This window comes from Microchirus variegatus (assembly GCF_963457635.1).
Source record: "Microchirus variegatus genome assembly, chromosome: 9".
In the NCBI taxonomy this organism is placed as follows: Eukaryota; Metazoa; Chordata; class Actinopteri; order Pleuronectiformes; family Soleidae; genus Microchirus; species Microchirus variegatus.
Window position 1 is genome coordinate 27,015,364 of NC_139810.1, and position 18,753 is coordinate 27,034,116.

General features: G+C 41.8%; 1 protein-coding gene across 1 annotated transcript; it reads left to right on the forward strand.

Annotated features, from left to right (window-relative positions):
• Nucleotides 1–1,006: 1,006 nt before the first annotated feature.
• On the forward strand, nt 1,007–13,672 carry ankrd52a (ankyrin repeat domain 52a). Its single transcript, XM_083894913.1, has 28 exons — nt 1,007–1,083; nt 1,685–1,768; nt 1,889–1,967; nt 2,118–2,188; nt 2,783–2,983; nt 3,090–3,177; nt 3,348–3,490; nt 3,680–3,892; nt 5,062–5,140; nt 5,254–5,368; nt 5,539–5,621; nt 5,718–5,835; nt 5,944–6,012; nt 6,139–6,279; nt 7,471–7,533; nt 7,698–7,809; nt 8,207–8,278; nt 8,351–8,552; nt 8,659–8,746; nt 8,846–8,963; nt 10,059–10,278; nt 10,364–10,451; nt 10,570–10,653; nt 10,825–10,970; nt 11,458–11,540; nt 11,690–11,772; nt 12,035–12,126; nt 13,070–13,672. Exons 1-28 carry the CDS (start codon nt 1,057–1,059, stop codon nt 13,339–13,341), a joined length of 3,234 nt encoding a protein of 1,077 aa, XP_083751039.1. The 5' UTR covers nt 1,007–1,056; the 3' UTR covers nt 13,342–13,672.
• Nucleotides 13,673–18,753: the final 5,081 nt, after the last annotated feature.

An 18,753-nucleotide genomic window follows, 5' to 3' on the forward strand; every position in this document is an offset into this window, starting at 1 on the left:
GCTGTATTTATATGGAGCTTTTCTAGTCTTGATGAGCTGCTTTACTGTTTTCCATCTTTCATACCCAGTCACATTCTTCTACATGGCATTAAGTGTTTTGGTCAAGGACACTAGAAAGACTAGCAGTGCCAGGAATTGAGCCCACAACCTTCCATCCAGTTGAAAGACAACTTGCCCTATCACTGAGCAACAATGGCTCAATCCTAACTCCTGACATTTTTAATACTTTTACTTCTAAAACTTCTAGAAGAACATTATATATCAGTCAGAAAGTCAATTCTACATCTACCAAAGTCATTTTCTGGTAAGGTACTTACCTAAAAGTACTAAGTACTAAAGTACCTAAAGTACTGCTCTACTAATATGGCTTCTATTCTTCTCAAACCCCAATTCTTCTTTCAAATGTATTTTTATTATTCGTTAGCAGTGATTAAGAAAAATAGCAATGTTTATATAGGTGAAGATATTTGTGTTTTCTTGGAGGGAAGGAAAAACAAACAAAGGAAACACCCTCAAAAATCAAACAAACAAAAAACTACCCCAAAAACTGTGAAAACTGTGAAAACTGTGAAACACAATAATAGCAATGGTAAATCATTATGAGAATAAGTTATTCATAACATCAACAACAGTTATAGATCATTTGAAAAAGGCTATAATCCACTAAGAGTGGGGAGAAAGATAATTCGCCGGCCAGTAAAGGGGGGGAATGCCAATTTTAGGCAAATTCATCTCAAACACCAATTCGACCTTTTATCCCCTGTTCTCCTGCAGTGTCGCGGCAGCCGCTGTACCCTTTTCTACCACATGGCGTCGCCATTTCCCTCTGAGAATGCAGGAGCAGGCCGCCACGCCTGTAGGCGGACCAGCACAGTCGTAGCCAGTATCGTCAGACCAGACACTGGATACAGACAACAACAGTGACAGATCGAGACCGCATTTCTGTTTGCAACCAGCTATGGGTGTAGTCTGAAAAAAGTGTACACAGTAGCGCGCCGCAGTATACCTCGCAGTTTTATCCTCATGAAGGAGCTCCGTCCTGGCTGAGTTTGGGAGATGGGAGTACTCAACATTGCAGACCAGGTATGTGAAAGACGGTCGCTCCGTGTTTCTGCTGTGGCGCAGTCTATTTGCTGGCAAATACCAGCTCTTGTGCGCAGCTTACTACGCGTAATTAGCTGCACTGCTCGGTTCGTTGTTGTGCTTTTTGAAGGTGCGTGTTCAACAGAGTGGACATAACAATATCCATACTATATTCCCCTGCCATTAACGGGGGTCCGGCGTCCACTGTTAGCGCCTTCGTTGTTGTAGCCCCGGAGTAGGCCGCGCTCTGGGTCCGGGCCAGCGCTGTAGCAGAGGCAGCTAGCTAAAGCTACAAGGTACAGTTATGAACTGAAGCCGTTTGGCTAGCTGATGAAAAACGGCCTGCAGGCCACAGGCGGGGTTCAGAGTATTTGCTGGATGGAGGCAAGAATATTACTGTGTTATTCAAGAGCGAACGCTTTAAAAAACAACTATTATCGTCGCGGTATCATACGTGCAATTGGCCAGAACAGTCGGCGCCTTTAACTGAGATGTAACCCGCTTATAGGAAGCGGATAGCATTATGAGGTTCGCTTCAGATCAACGCAGGTTGATGCAACGTTACTGTGACGTTTATTGGAGTGATGTTTGTGTGTTGCAGCCTCCTCTGGTCCAGGCCATCTTCAAACGTAATGCTGAAGAACTTCAACTACTATTGCACAAAAAGGAGGATGTCAATGCACTGGTATGTGTAAAGTACATTGAATGTAGCTGCATGCTAAATGGATTGGTGCCACGAAAAGGCCCCGGAACAAGAGCCTTTAATGTCATAATTCCCCCATGACTTACATGTTCTCTCCCCCAGGACCAAGAGCGGCGTACGCCACTTCATGCTGCTGCCTGTGTGGGTGACGTCCATGCAATGGACCTCCTCATTGAATCAGGTAAAAAAAAGAATTAAGAATTACATGTATTACAAACACTTTCAACACTTTCTCCTCTCCTCTGTAAAATGAACGTGCAGATGCATCACTCTGCAGTTGCAACATCCATGATGTGTCACCTCTTTAAAATTTGTTTTGTTTGTTTGCCAGGTGCCAGTGTCAACGCGAAAGACCACATATGGTTGACCCCATTGCACAGAGCAGCTGCTTCCAGGAATGAAGTAAGCCTTAAACCAATATAATGTTATTATTTCAGTCCAATTATCTGCACTTGTGCGACGGTTCAGCTGCTAGCCAATCACACATTTTACGCAGCCGGGCACTTTTCTGATTGTTCCAGGTGTTCAAATTTGATTTTTCTCCAGACATAACCAACATTTTGGCATGGATTGTTTTGGCAACAGTGTAGGCGTACCTATGTTTGTCTGGGTGCAGAACTCGTCTGTTGCGTAACAAAAAAACAGCTAGTTGCTGTGGTCACAGCCTGCACAGAGTGTAGTGTTTTTTTGCATTTCTGTCAACATATGTCAATGTATTTTTGCATTCAGGGAGAAGCAAAAGACTATTTGAAGTTTGAGCAGACAGATCTTTCAGATCAAATCTAATTCGAAATCCGATTTCAGGTGTTCTTCTAAGACCTAAATTAAAAATACAACAATATATGCTTTTCCTACAATCTGAAAAAGCCTCAGTGTTTTGACTTTTCTTGCTCTGCACCTTCAGCTCTTCATATTGTTCTTACTGTGGGCAATACAGCAAACTGCTGCAGGTATGATATGTGCTGTAAGTGCTTGTTATTTCTGCTTTCTCTCCAGAGAGCAGTGGGTCTGCTGCTGCGGCGCGGAGCTGAGGCAAATGCACGAGACAAGTTTTGGCAGACACCACTGCATGTGGCTGCAGCCAACCGTGCCACACGCTGCGCAGAGACCCTGCTAACCCAGCTGAGCAACCTGAACATGGCAGATCGCACAGGCAGAACTGCTTTGCACCATGCAGCTCAGAGCGGGTTTCAAGAGGTGAGATTTGCACCATTCACTTTGCATTTGGACATTTTCCCCCCACGTGATGACAATTCAAGCGCAGTTCCTTCATATTATTTGTTTTGATTTGTCTGTCACACAGATGGTTAAGTTGTTGCTGAACAAGGGGGCCAACCTCAGTGCCATCGATAAGAAAGAGAGACAGCCTATCCATTGTGCTGCTTACTTAGGTAAGCAAGTTTCATTTTATAGGCTGTGCTGCACAGTGCTCACTCTCGTTATCAAACAGCAGTAAAAGCTTTTATTGTTCAGAGCCAGTTTTGCTAAACAAAAAAAATGAAGAGCAATATCATGAGTTTGTCCGCAAATGTGGTCTTCTTCATATTTTTGTTTCCCATAGGGCATGTAGAGATTGTGAAGTTGCTCGTCTCCCGCAGTGCAGACAAGTGCTGCAAGGATAAGCAGGGCTACACACCTCTCCATGCTGCTGCTGCAAGTGGTCACATCGAAATTGTAAAGTATCTACTGAGATTAGGGGTGGAGGTGAGTACATTTATTTTTTATCATGCAGATTTTAATTGGTTAAATTATTCTGTACTATTAGATTTACACTTCAGAATATATGTCTAGCTTTTTATCATTTCAGATATCATTTTATCTGAAATTTGTCTAAAGGATATGTCTATGATTTCCAGAGTCTGATCTTGTGTTGCTTTTTTGGTTGACCATCAGATCGATGAGCCCAATGGTTTTGGAAACACTGCACTGCATGTGGCTTGCTACATGGGGCAGGAGGCTGTGGCTACAGAGCTGGTAAACCATGGAGCTAATGTTAACCAGCCCAACAAGTGCGGCTACACCCCACTGCACCTGGCTGCCGTCTCCACCAACGGTGCCCTCTGTCTGGAGTTGCTGGTCAACAATGGGGCAGATGTCAACCAGCAGGTATGAAACGGTCTCATATTGGAACATTTTTTATTTTTATTTTTTCAATGTATGTTAAGTGGAATTTTTGGTCTTAGATTTAATAAACACAGAATCTTAATGCTTGTACTGCACACAATTATTGGGGAAAACGTGCATTTTGCCACAGATAGATTGAGTCAGTACAGACTCATTCTCTAAAGTGGCAGTTTTGCTGAAAGTTTTTTTTATAATTGTTTTATTATGCATCACTATACGGCTGTGGACATCACGTGACTCCGCATGATCAATTAACGGGGATCAAACGGTATATCTTGACAGACTGAATATATATATACGATCCTTATGATGCCTTTGCATTGCTTTTCATGACTATGGAAACAGTCAGGGTGGATATAATAATAGACCTGCAGTTTTCTGACATCTGCAAACCCTCAAATACTTTCTCTCACCTTATTATGGAGAATGCTTGGATGTTGCAATGAAAGTATGTTAACCAAGAAATATAATAAAGCTCTGGATTCTTACTTCTGTTGAAGCATGTTTTACTGTAGGGATCCAACTCTGCTGTCTGTAGGGATCCTTTGTCATTTGGTAAAGATACGGGTTGTCTGACATAGTACCTGTTATAGCCACGTTTCCACTGAGTGGTTTGGTTTGTTATGGTTCAGTACCCTTCCTTTGGGGCACTATAGTAATGGTATGGTATGGTATGGGTGGAGCTTGACTCACAACAGTCACCTTTTTGGCAACAGAAAAGCGTCACTCCCGCAGTCTATTCTCATACAAAGCTTGATTTCATCTTGATTAATCTTTTTTGAGATTAAGAGCCACAAACCAAGCTGCTGGATGTCCTCTGTTGTGTCGCATTCGATGTTGTTCATTGTTGGCACACCGGTACAACACCGCGCTACATATCTTGCTGACGCGGCCTTCGGGCACAGCACATACCCATGCCTGCCAAGTAAAGGTACTGTTCTCAGTCGAAACACAAGCCTGACTGAAGGATTCACCATTTCAAATCGGTACCGTACCATCATGGAAACAGTTTATAACGGAACGGCTTCCTGCCAAAATGGTTGTGTTTTGATTCTGACTGCTTCAGGGATTGTGTCACATCAACTAACCCCTGCACTGAATATTGGGGAAAAAAGATTTTTACATTCTGTCATATTCTATTTTTATAATAGAGCAAAGAAGGAAAGAGCCCCCTGCACATGGCAGCCATTCACGGACGCTTCACACGCTCTCAGATCCTCATCCAAAATGGTAACGATGGCTGTGCTGCTTTACTGATCTGTGAATATACTGTATGTCGCTGCAGAATTTTCTCTCCGCTTTATGACTTTGTGTTTTACTCCCTCTCCCCCATTTTTCATCAGGTGGGGAAATTGATTGTGTGGATAAGTATGGCAATACTCCTCTTCACGTTGCTGCTAAGTACGGCCATGAACTGCTGATCAGCACTCTAATGACCAATGGAGCAGACACGGCCAGGTATCAGAAGCTTTTAGTGGTATTACTGATGAGAATAATAGTGCCGTGAGCTTGGTAAACCTCAATAAAGCACAGCCTAAGAAGCATTAATGTATTTGCCTCATGATTTAAAACAGTTGGGTTAAGCAGGCTTTTTTTTTTTTAAATGATATGTCTTTTTGCATTTATAGACGTGGGATCCATGGAATGTTCCCCTTGCACTTAGCTGTGCTGTACGGGTTTTCAGACTGTTGTCGCAAGTTACTCTCCTCAGGTTTGTGCCATGAATGTGTGTGTCTGTGTTCTCATTATTTAAATCTTTTATACTTTTGTCGTAGACATTACATCTGATTTTTCTTCATTACCTTAGGTCAGCTGTATAGTATAGTTTCATCCATGAGTAAGGAGCATGTACTATCAGCTGGGTTTGACATAAACACCCCTGACAACTTTGGGAGGACCTGTCTACACGCTGCTGCCTCTGGAGGGTAAGAAACTCAATCGGCTTTGGCACAGGAATATTAAAGAATTTTATGCTGTCACAAGTCATCTGTTTCTCCATTGTTATTTACTGTCATGGTCATCTGTCTTTGCAGAAATGTTGAATGTCTGAACTTGCTCTTAAGTAGTGGTACCAACTTAAACAAGAGGGACATAATGGGAAGGTAAGTCTCCCCCTTCCCCCCATTCCTTTTTAGATGTGCGGGTTTTTGATTTGCCGCCAACGTTGATGCTGCAACGCGGCTTAATGCATCACTGACTGTATTCTCTCTCCTGGCATCCTCCTGTAGGACACCGTTGCACTATGCGGCTGCTAATGGGAGGTACCAGTGCACTGTGACCCTGGTGAGCGCTGGCGCTGAGGTCAACGAGCCTGACCAAACAGGCTGTACTCCCCTGCACTACTCTGCCGCATCACAAGCCTTCAGCAGGTTGGAAAACAGGTCTTACTTCACTTTTATACCTTCTCTGAAATTTTAGAAGCAGCACAACACACCACATTTTGTACCTCTGAATTTTATTATTACAAATTGTAATTATCAACAATTTATATATTTTTAAAGTAAATGTCCTGAATATTTGGGTTTGCAGGCAGCTAACTTCTGAGGTCTCCATGTTAAACTACTTTTCTTGTTTACTTGTGTTTTCTTAGATAGCAATTAGGGATGGCCATGAATATTATTAGATTACTTGTCTGATCATTTTTGCGTTTATTTTTATGAAATTTTGATTAATTGAGTAGCCCTAGTCTAAACACTGACCATGGCAGGTTCAGTTGCCCTCACAGAGACTAAAACAGGGTCCTTGTGATACCATGTGATATCCAATATCGGGAAACAGGCTGAGATCCTGCAATTGTGTAAATATATATGTACATATTGGTATGGGTTATCATGCATCCCTATAGATTTGATTTGTTAGGGTTAAGCATGAATTGATTGTGTACCTAAAGATTTGATTTGTTAGGGTTAAGCATGAACTGGATTGGCATGAACCGCCACACGGTTGGCATAGTGGTTAGTGCTCTCACCTTTGCTGCAAGAAGACCTGGGTTTGAGCCCCGGTTGGAACAAGGGCCTTTCTGCACGGAGTTTGCATGTTCTCCCCGTGTGTGCGTTGATTTTCTCTGGGTTCTCCGGCTTCCTCGCACTGGCGAATTGTTCAGGGTTTTCCCCTACCTATCGCCCTATGTCAGCTGAGATAGGCACAGCATCCCCCGCGACCCTCCAGTGGAGGATAAAGCAGTAGATAATGGATGGATGGATGATTGTGGTTAAGGTTATTGCAGGGCAGAGTCATGCCCTTATGCATGAGTATGAGTGAGTGCTCCAGCGAGATAGATGCGTGTGCTGGTATAGAGGGAATGGTCGTGTGTGTGTGTGCTCGGTTTCATCATAAAAAACTAAATGCTGGTTTTTGGTATGAACGGGTATATATCCCTAAATAGCTAAGGTTAGTGCTTTGTTTGGATTGGCCAAATAAATGGAAGCCAGTGTTTGTGGTCAGTCGACTAACATTTTAGCTTGAAATCCTGATTTCTAGTAACAATCTATCCATCAAAACCACACCTTTTGTCCGACTGATATGAAGAAGGATACTTGAATAAATGAATTTCTTTACAGGGTTGATCGTCATTTTTCTGCGAACCATCAGAATGATGAGGATGAGGCAAAGGAATCGTACTTGTAAGTTAGTTTGTTCCCATCTTGACTTATGAACATAATTGATGTTGAAAATGCAATAAAAGTTCAGTTTGTGTAAAACCATTGTGCCTTAAGGATGTTGAATCAAAAGCTGCTCTTCTTCTTCTCAACCCCTCTCTACATTTTGTGTCATCTTTTTATTGCAGCTGTTTGGAGCATCTTTTGGACAATGGTGCTGATCCATCGATGGTCAACACAAAGGGTTACAGTGCTGTTCACTATGCAGCTTACCATGGCAACAAACAAAACCTGGAGCTGGTGTGTTCCTCTGCTACATCTGAGATTGCTTCACAACATAATTTAACACAGCCAAATATGCCCCCCCCCCCCTTTACACCTGACATTAGAATGTGTTTTACCTATGGGGCAGGATAGCGATCAGATCTGGAAGTGGACACTGGAGACATGAGATGTTATTACCCTGTGTAAATACATGTGGTGAAGTGCTTTCAGATCACAGAAAAAAAAAAAAATTCTACTGCCAGGTGTAAAGGGTGCCTATGTCAAATCTAAATAGAAATACTCAGATATCTTATTTTTAGTTATTACTGCATCAATTATCAACTAATTATATAATTTAATTAATTTTCTTATATTTACAATAAGTCTTTCTCTTGTAAGTGTAATTAATTCAACTGAATATATTTCCTTTCAGCTTCTGGAGATGTCCTTTAATGCACTAGGAGACATAGAGAGCAGTATTCCAGTCAGTCCACTGCATCTTGCTGTAAGTTTTTCCACAGTCGACTTAATCTTGGACTAAAAGCAGGGTTGTGACTGACCTCCTGTGTTCCCTCAGGCTGATAAAGGCCACTGGCAGGCACTGCGTGTGCTGACTGAGACTGCAGCCTACGTGGATGTGCAGGATGCTGCAGGGCGTTCTGTGCTCTACTTGGCTGCTCAGAAAGGCTATACCCGCTGCGTCGAGGTGTTGTTGGCTCAGGGTGCCTCCTGTCTCCTCAATGACAACCGCCTCATGTGGACTCCAATTCATGTTGCAGGTATATTTCGCTCCGATTTTTTCCCCCGATTGTTACCTTGTTTACCTCCAGAGTGTTTTTTGTTGTGTTTTTAATTTAAATTAATTTTCACTGCGTTTCCTCTCAGCTGTCAATGGTCACTCAGACTGCCTGCGCATGATGATAGATTATGGGGAGGATGGGGATCTCACCAATGCCGCAGACAAATATGGCCAGTAAGTTGTGTCCTGCTGTGTTGAGGCTTCAGTTTGCCCATTCTGCTTCAAAATCTGTAATTTTGAAGTCTTAATGTTATATTTCCTTTTCACTTCTAGGACTTCTCTGATGCTAGCTATTCTGGGAGGTCATACTGACTGTGTTCGCTTCCTTTTGGAGAAGGGTGCCTTGCCAGATGCCCAGGATAAGAGGGGCAGGACAGCTTTGCACAGAGGGGTAAGTCTGTGAGCTGCCTCATGTGGCTACTACAATTCTGTACCCGCTGTGTAATTGGTGGGTGGAGCTGAAGAGTTGCTTTGTATCGCCGTCAACATTTACAATTACAATACTCAACGTAAATGTCTCTTTAACTACATCATCTAAAGTACCGCGTTTTTAAAAACTGAAATTACAAAGAGCACAGTAAATGAAAAGCTGCCTTTACCGGAGTTGTCGTGATTATTTAAATTCCTTCTACTCCCAGTTGTTTGGTTGTCTCAGAAAATAGAGCAACACTCGCAAAGGCATGCTAGGTGTCTGGATTTAGGATTCATCTTATTAAGAGATTAAACCAATTCATGATTACCTTAGATGTAGGTATCACCAGACGCTTCATGATGCGATGTTGGTGATACTTTGCTGTGTTGTGCCACTATACAATGCAATATTGTGATATGTTGGAGTATATGTCTGTCTATGCCAAGTGGTAATGGCATTATGTTGTATCTCTTAATCATCCTGGCCACTTGGTGCAGCTTTACTTTTAGTGTAACCGTAACAGGATGTATGGAGTCATTATAGGTTTAGCTGCTTTATCACCAAGACTGAGCCAGGATGGGGATTTTCCCTCTTACAGCTTGGACTGGTCGAGGTGACGTCCGCATATCTATGCTGCCATCTATTGTCCATCTTAAGTTTACAGCACAAACTTTTCCCCCCCATGTTTCGCACCAAGTTCACCCTCCCTCACTCTGCAGCTGTTCTAATTTCGTCACTCATGCGCAGTTTCAGAGAAGCAGCCTCTGCTGCAGCACCTCTGATTCTGGGTTCATGCTGAGTGGCTAAAAACTGGGGTTGAGCAGTTACAAAGGTTACATTAGGGCTGACGTGGATCTGGCTTTAGTTTTTTCGAAGCATTTATTGCTTACTGTTCACTGCTCCTCCACTGATGCAGCAGCATCTGTGTATGTTTCTGAGTGAAGCCTCATTTACATATTAGAGAGTGGGAAAAAAGGGAGAGGGGGATACTTGGTGTACTTAAAATAGTGATGCTATGCTGTATCAATACGTGCACAATATGTTCCTCATCTAATTCTGCTGTTTTCTGTTCAGGCGATGTTGGGCCACGATGACTGTGTGACAGCTCTGCTGGAGCACAAAGCTTCTCCGCTGTGTCGGGACTCCCAGGGTAGGACACCGCTGCACTATGCCGCATCCAGAGGCCACACAGAGATCCTGGCCAGTCTGGTGCAGGCCACCGTGGCCATAGACCCACAAGATAAACTGCTGGACAACAAACAATACACCCCGCTACACTGGGCTGCTTACAAAGGTTTGATGATCGCTAGTCATACATAGTGTAATTAATCACTGTGACATCTGCTGTCTATAATGCTTGGTGTGTGTTTTCTTATCAGGGCATGAAGACTGTTTGGAGGTTTTACTTGAATTTAAAACATTTGTCCATGAAGAGGGAAACCCTTTTACCCCCCTGCACTGTGCTCTGTGAGTATTCATTGGACATCAACTTACATCTTATGTCTACGTGTGTCAAAACTCAAAATGTTAATTAGGGGAATCGGATGAAACCAGCATTTCATTCATTCTGTTGTCTGGTTTGTAGGATGAATGGCCATAGCGGTGCTGCAGAGAGGCTGCTGGAGTCTGCTGGGGTCCAGATGATTAACACCAGAGATGCCAAAGGAAGGTGAGGCTACATAATAAGACTTACATTTTGTAAAGAAACCCTGTAAAGTGTTAAATAGATGTTCTGCCTTCCTCAGCATTATATAGTATATACAGTACTGCACCTGGCCCCCCTAAATCATAAATAAGTCACAATGTTCCTATTTTTGTTCCTTTCTGTGTGCGTCTGTAGGACCCCACTGCATGCTGCTGCATTTGCCGAGGATGTCACAGGTCTTCAGCTGGTGCTTCGCCACGGGTCAGAGATCAACACGGTGGACAACAGTGGACGCTCCGCTCTGATGGTCGCTGCTGATAAGGGACACAGTGGCACAGTGGGTGAGTGTCACTCTTTTTCACTTGATAGCATGTGGAATCCATGAATGAGTCAGAACAACTAGTTCCACATGATAAGATTTACAATGTCTGCTCCGCCAATGTCGGCACAACTGCAGTCACAAGAAATTAGTGCTGGGCACTAAGTGAAACGCACGTTAACGCACGATGCGTTTTCATGACGACTGACCGGAAGAAATACGCGCGGCGTCGTGTTTATGTGCCGCGACACCGGAGTCCAGGTGCCTACAACTGAGTGGTCTGTTTATTAAACGAAAAGAGCGGCGCTACAAATAACCAGCATACCTGTGTACTGCATATGTGTGCCTCTGTTTTTAAAGTTTACCGTTACTTTTTCATCTTTTTCCAGTCAGTCGCCATGGAAGCGCGCCATGCGTTAACGTGCGTGAACGTTGACGCCGTAAACGCACGTTAACACGCCCACCACTACAAGAAATAAATGTTTTTTTTGTGTTTTGGTGTTGTCCAGCCATCCTCCTTCACCGGGCCAAGGCCGACTTGACACTGCTGGATGAGAACAGGAACACTGCCCTGCACTTGGCCTGCAGCAAGGTACACATACTGTTATTATTGTTACAAGCTCCACAGTGAGCATTACCACCACACATTTTAAAATATATGATGCAATACATTTTGTGGGAACACCAAAACCAAGAGACTTATTTTTCCACTGACTTTCTCTCCCCCCCACCCCCTTTTAGGCTCATGAGATGTGTGCTCTGCTGATTCTGGGAGAGATCCACAGTCCCACACTCATAAATGCCACCAACAGTGCTCTGCAAATGTGAGACCCGTCTTTCAGTTTAAAAGCTAATAATAAATATGGGGACAACTTACTGAGGTTTTCTTTGTTTTGCTCAGGCTTGTGTGTGTTTTACATTTTTGCCAAACTACTTTTAGGTCGATGGTTTGGACATACATGCAGCCTTTGTCGTGTGTTGTGTCTTTCGTAGTTTTAATAATGTGGTATAACTATGTAAACGTCCTTCATTGGGCAAACGAGAACAGATCGTACATGTTAACGTTCCTCTTGTGCTCTCCTCTAGGCCCCTCCATCTTGCAGCACGCAATGGCCTGGCTACGGTGGTACAGGCACTGCTGAGTAGAGGAGCCACGGTGCTGGCTGTGGATGAGGAAGGTAAGCGAGATGGCAATTTTTAATAAGCAAGGAGATCAGTTAGTGATATTTTGAGCCCATCTACATTTCCTGCAAAAATAAAATCCTTGATGTCAAATTTTAAGCGTAAAACTTACTCCGACAAAAATCTACTGCCACATAAACCCCATGGGCACCTGCTGTGATGTTTAACATTTTCAATTTTTTTTCCAATTCATTAATATAAGAGAAGGATGACTAAAGGGCACAAAAACCTCTGTGTAATGTGTTCCAGCTAAACAGCACCACAGACTGCAGCCTCCAGCCTGATGAAACTGCTGATTTAACACCTCTCCAAGTAATTTTATTAAAAACTCAACATTGCAACCTTTGTGAGGGTGGATTTATCGCAGGACTTTTGGATTGCATTCATTTTAGCGAGGTGTACTTAATCAACTGGCCAGCTGAGTGCACATTTGAAATGTTCACTGGAAGTATTCACTGGCTGCAAAGTGCCCGACTGTAATTTATTAGTTTATTTCAGTTTAGTTGTCACCTGCGAACACTGTATATCTATTGAAATAGCAGCACATCTATGTCTGGCACCATAAAGATATTCTTTAATTTAATATTTTTAATGATAACGTTGTCACCCTCCCCTGTTTCAAAATATGCTTACTTGCCTTACATTTTCTTTCCTTGTACCTTAGTCTTTAAACGGACCATTGTGCTGACATGCTGCATTACGTTCGTCTTATTTCTGAAGTAGAAGAAGAAGGTTGCAAGGTTGTTGAAAGTTGTAAAACCTAATCAAATGTGGAGCAAAATGGGTGAATCCCTCACTGTTAGCCTCACTATTTTTTTTTTAAGCGACACAGCTCATTTCCCCATCTGGTCGTAGCAGTATTAAGATGTTTAGCGATGTAATTCACTCGATTTTCAAGCGGTAGGCGTGCACTAATGTGAATGTGCTTTCGGTACTCAGGCCACACCCCAGCTCTGGCCTGTGCTCCCAACAAGGATGTGGCTGACTGCCTGGCTCTGATCCTCTCTACCATGAAGCCTTTCCCCCAGCGGGACCCTTCCTCCTGCTCCTGCTCCTCCCCCACCGTTTCCCCATCCCCGGGTCTCAACTTGCTGAAGCACTGCGGCATCACCGCCACCTGCGCCCCGCTGCCCAGCAACGGCCTCCACAACGGCTATGTCAAAGACCGCCACGGTGCACCGGTTGGCCTGGATGGGTGTCTGTCTGAGTGAGGTCCCATAGGCCTCCTCGGTCAGCTGCTATCACCATCATCACCACCAGGGGACGACTCCCTTTAACATGGCCCAGAGGACCAGGAGAGCACCCACCCACTTGTCTGTTCTCTGTGTATGTATGTGTTTGTGTGTCTGTGTGTGTGTGTGTGTGTGTGTGTGTGAGTGTTTGGTCTTCTCTTGAGGTGCAGTCAAACCTAATATGCAATTAGATCCCATTCCTCCATCTCCTAGTAGTGCTTAATATGTAGAGGCTCATTTCTCTACAAGGTCACTCCGATGAAGTGTGGAATCCAAAACAGACACGATCAAATGAACCATCTCGAAATCATTTAACCCTTTAAAATTATGTCGACATAATTATATAACCAACATCTAAAAGCATGGGAATCTCTGTATCCTCGACTGTCTCGTCTTCATATCATTCACTAAAAACATCATATCATGTTTGATCAGTTTTGGTGACCTTGTAGAGGAATATATAGCCTTTCCCAAATGAATGATCAAAGAGTTTTTTTTTTGGTGATTTTCTTTACCTTTTTTTTCTTTATTTGTTTTTAATTGTCTGTTAGCTTAGATTTTTATGAAGGAACCACACAAGGGAAAATCAAACATTTTTTGCTTAAGAGTGCAATGCTTATGTACTACAGTACAATCCGAAATTTGGAAAAGGGTCACAAAGATGTTAATTCCATAGTGTACTTTAAACGTACAGCCTACAATAGTTTGGCATTTTAAGAGGATTTGGTAACGCTGCTGAATACGTTATAGCATGTCTCCTTCCAAAGGAGCGCCGTGCTTGGGTCAGCATTGTAACATCAATTTGTTCTTAATGCTGACTTCATGTTTTAAAGATGCTAAATAAGTGTTTGTTAAGCTAGAATGTTTCTAAGCATATAAGTTATGACCAAAGTTGATCAACACTACTATGGCTATAAATTATTTATTTGAGATGAACTGTACTGTATAGAGAAAGACAATAGATCTTGATATACCTCGTCAACTCGTTTAGCAGCTGCTTCATCTTCACCCAGGGTCCGTAGGCCTAATGTTCTCTTTTTGTAGGACTAGAGAACTACTGTAGGATAGTGACTGACTGAGGCCTTGTTTATTTCTAGATGAAGGCTTTACTAGTAATATCTGCCAACAACACCTCATCAAAGCATCATATATCTGAGCACATAAATGAACAAGCCATTTCAAGTTGTTTCCCCCATCTCCGAGTGTTTTTTTTGTTTTTGTTTTTGTATGAAAAGATTTCAGAATTCAAATGGCCTAGTTATTGATAGAGAGCAGTCGGTTATGTTTTTTTTTTAAAGGCACGAACGACGTTTTGGTCTCTGCTTTTCTGACATTGAACTGGCCATCAGCATTGTTGTTTGTGGGGTTGCTGCAAGTCCCACCATTACGTTGTTCTGTGGCGGCCATTTATTTAACGAGCTCTCCCAAGGAGTACTACGTGGAGCTGTGAACTAGTCTTAAACATCTAATAGCTTATATCTCAGCTCTTCAGTTGTCAACTCTGATCAATTATTAGAACTGAACGATACAGAGTAGCTTTTTTTTTATTGGGCAATTTTCAAGCAATATTTTCATTTGACCTTTTTGTTTAACGTTATTGAATAGACAATCACTGTCACAAGGGCTTTTGTTTCCCTGGAATGTGTTTGATTTTTTTTTTTCTCTCTCTTATTATTTGTTTATATAATTTCATGAAAAAATGACTAAAGACTAAACGAATGGCTCTGTGTGTGCTGGGCATTTTACTGTCAGTGTCAACGCAAATGCACTGGACTGCCTTTATGGCAACTCATGAAATGCCTTTTGACCCATGCCTTCCGTAACACATCATTTCAGTTGGATTGCGTAATGATAGAGTATGACGAGCCCTGAGACTGATTATCTTTCCACCCATTTCGATAGCAACAGCGTCGAACCACGGTTGTATCTAGTGGACAGACATTGCCGTACACATGGCATTGTTAATGACCAGGGAGCCGATTTCCCTTATAGGAGTAGGGCTAAGAGGAAAAGGAGAGGGATCTTTGCTTAGGCCAATACCTGTTGTTTAGATTTCAGGAATAGCAGAAATCCAAATATGTGCTTTTTTGGTGTTTAATTTTGTCGTCTCCTCATCCCATTTCTGGTACTAAGCATACTAAAGATGATTGTATCGGACCACTAGAGCTGTTTGTGACTTATAAGATGTTATATCTATGCTATTTTGTCTTTTTTTTTTTTTAATTATTATTATTACACTGAGTAAGATTGTTGTCATTGGCGTGATGACTTCATATCCATTGATAATGAAGTGGCACAATTGCACACATTAGTTGACTGGATGAGAGATGAGGACCTAGGCGAGGCTGTGTTGTCAAATTCCCCTGCAAAAATAGTCTTGGACGTTATTGTAAAAGTTGTTAAGTAGATTTGTTGTTGGCTTTTCAATTGACTGAAATGAATCGGAGATAATTAGTGATGTCCAGCCTTTGGTCTCTTGATCAATTTCTTATTTAAAGGAGAACGGTGATATACTTGTTAATATTAGGGATAGGTGCATAATTTTTTGTGATCTCAGGATCTGTGCTGAAGCTGCAGTCAGAATTTACTAATCCAATCAGATCTCAGCAGGAGAAATATGTCTACATTTTTAATGGGATGTTCCACAATTTAATTACTTTTTTTTTTTTTTTAAACCCTAATCCCACAGCACTTAATTAGATAGTCAAGCACGCACTTTAGTACATTCAGGTTCTAAGTGTGCAAACGATGTAATGTATGTACATATGTTTACATGCATGTGTGTTGCTGCTGAATACAGGAAGAGGTAGGGTTGCAAAAGACGAGCAAAGGCTGCAGCTAAATTGTACTAACGATGCATTATTTGAAACGAGTAAGTGTCTCTAAGCACTTCGGGACAGTGTCCACTGCCCACTGACTTTTTTCCGAGTTGTCCATTTCCGGGCAACGGGGCCCAACAAAGTGACAAGGTTGCATTACCCAGCCTACTGTTAATAATACAGACCCTGGCCTAAGTCACTTAAAGTCAGTCCAGTGATTCACCAGACACCTCAGGCAGGCTCCTCAAAATACTTTACATACTCTCTCTGCCATCCGTAGGTGCTTTCTCTTGTGATGTCCTTATCTGACCAGTAAACGGAGCCATTGTCCCTTGCAACTATACAGGTTGTAAGTAACTGAATTCTTTTGTTGTATTGCAGTATTCTTATACATGCTTCTTTTTTTTCTTCTCTTTTGTGTGTGTGTGTGTGTGTGTTACCAGTGATAATTGGGTGATTGTGCATGGAGCTAGATCACAAGTCTGATTTAGTTGGCGATTAAACAAATGGAGCATATATACTATATCTGGAGATAGAAAGCAATGAAAGGTCCAATTGTAGCAATAGCGCGCGTGTGTGTAAAAGTGTGCAGCACAAATATTGCACTGCCATCCATTTAGGCCAATTCAGTAAATCATAGCATAAATGCCAATGGAAGATTTAAAAAGCGGGTCAGATGTTCTAATAATCTTTGGTCACAAATAAGGCCTGTTTGCCAAAACATGTGGACAGGGTGGAACCTCGAGTAAAACAGCAATGGATTTATGCATATGTTGAAGCAGTTTACAGTCAAACCATCAAATCTGAGCCATGAATTTTCTGACTGAAATGAATGTAGGGTCAGTTTAGAGCAGGACAATTTCCTTTCTCCCGACTTTAAACTGTTGCTCTTCATTTGTCTTGCGTAGATATGATTATACTGGTAGCATTGTCATAACCTACTTCTCGACACGATATACAATATGTGTAGTAGTCTTCCTGCATGGATGGTCTGGAAAGGGTTTTTTGTTGGCATTTTTGTTAGAGTATAGGCCTGCTGTTTTATATCACACTTTGTCTTTACACATTTTGTGTGGAGTGTAGCCCAAAAGGTGAAAGAGCTGAAAAGAAGTGAACATTCATGCTCATCCATTCCATTAGGTCTGCCTTAGAGTACAATAAAACAAGAGGGACAAAAAGATCTGCAGTAGATGGCATCATACATACTCATAAATAGCCTATATTTGACAAAAATGCACCTAAGCTACACCCATTTAGTGCCATAGAAACCTTTATTTGCCTTTAGACATAAATCATATTTACTTGGTCCGTAACTTATTCAATAGAAGGCAGGATTATTAAAAATTTGTGTTTGGTGCTGCATGTCTTTTTCGCCAGTTAAATTATTCAAAGGAAAAACAATTTAAAAAATATTTGCATGGGATATTGTAATTAAATGCGAGTATTCTGTTAAAATTTAGGGTTAGAAGACTTTTATTATTGGGCTTTTTTGAAGAATATAGTTGGTTTGGTATTGGCAAAGCAATCCCTGGGTTGTGTGTTTATTTAACAAGCTGGATTATCATGTGTGTGCGTGCGTGTGTGTATGTGTGTTACCAGGAAAAAAAAAACAAGTTTTTGATGTCCAAAAAAAAAAAAAAATAGCATGGTATATACAGTTGAGAATTGATTTGCCTCAGTTGATGTCTCGGTTCTTACTTGAAGTAAATGGCAAATTTCAATTCATTTCTGATCCACTGTTGAGCCTTTTGCCTTAAAAGCTGAAAATGGAAACGATACCTGGCAGTACCTAGAAAAAAAAACGTCGCATCACCTGTAGAGTTCTGCTACTTGGTTGGATCGCTGAAAAATCCTATTTTTTTGGCTCATTTTGGACTTTCAAGACATTTGTGGGTGTCGAGAAGCACACAAATCAATTACGGTAGCACATAGCTCGAGGTTGCCAAGGTGCAGAGATTGTTTTGAGAGGTTAGGATTTTGCCATATTTGCCACTGTGAAAGAATGAATTCAGAATTCACTTGTAAACAATCAACTTTGGCTTCTCTTGTTATCCAGAGCCGAATGACACTGGGGATAATAGTGGTGTACCTCAAAAGATATTTAGATGGATAAAAGGAAATTCTTATGGGGGAAAAAAAAAAAAAAAATCTTGTACAGCTATGCTAACAAAGAGTTAAACTTTGTGATCCATCTTGTCATGGGTAGTGTAATTTTGCTTAAACCAGCCTAAATCGGAGATGTAGTATCTACGCAAAAGTGTTAGATTAGTGTCGGCAGATGTCTCATGTTTCCTACCTGATAAAGGCGCAGCCAATGCACCTTGTTTAATGTTTTTATTGGACCTGCATTTTTACCTCATCAGTGATCTTTTGTGTGAAAATCCGCTGACATTGATCCTCTGTGATTTCTTGCATTTCCTAACAGTGTAGATTTCTCTCTTGCAGTGTGTGAGTGCGCGCTTGTGTGTGTGCGTGTGTGTGTTTGTGAGAGAGTAACTTTTCAATATATGCATGTCAGACCTAAACATGCACAAGTCCCTGTTTTCTTCTTCTTCTTTTTTTTTTTAGCACA

Coding starts and splice junctions, on each gene's coding strand:
- ankrd52a (XM_083894913.1), top strand. CDS start 1,057: ATGGGAGTACTCAACATTGCAGACCAG. Junction 2,189..2,782: donor CAGCTGCTTCCAGGAATGAA/GTAAGCCTTAAA, acceptor CTTTCTCTCCAG/AGAGCAGTGGGTCTGCTGCT. Junction 6,013..6,138: donor AAGAGGGACATAATGGGAAG/GTAAGTCTCCCC, acceptor ATCCTCCTGTAG/GACACCGTTGCACTATGCGG.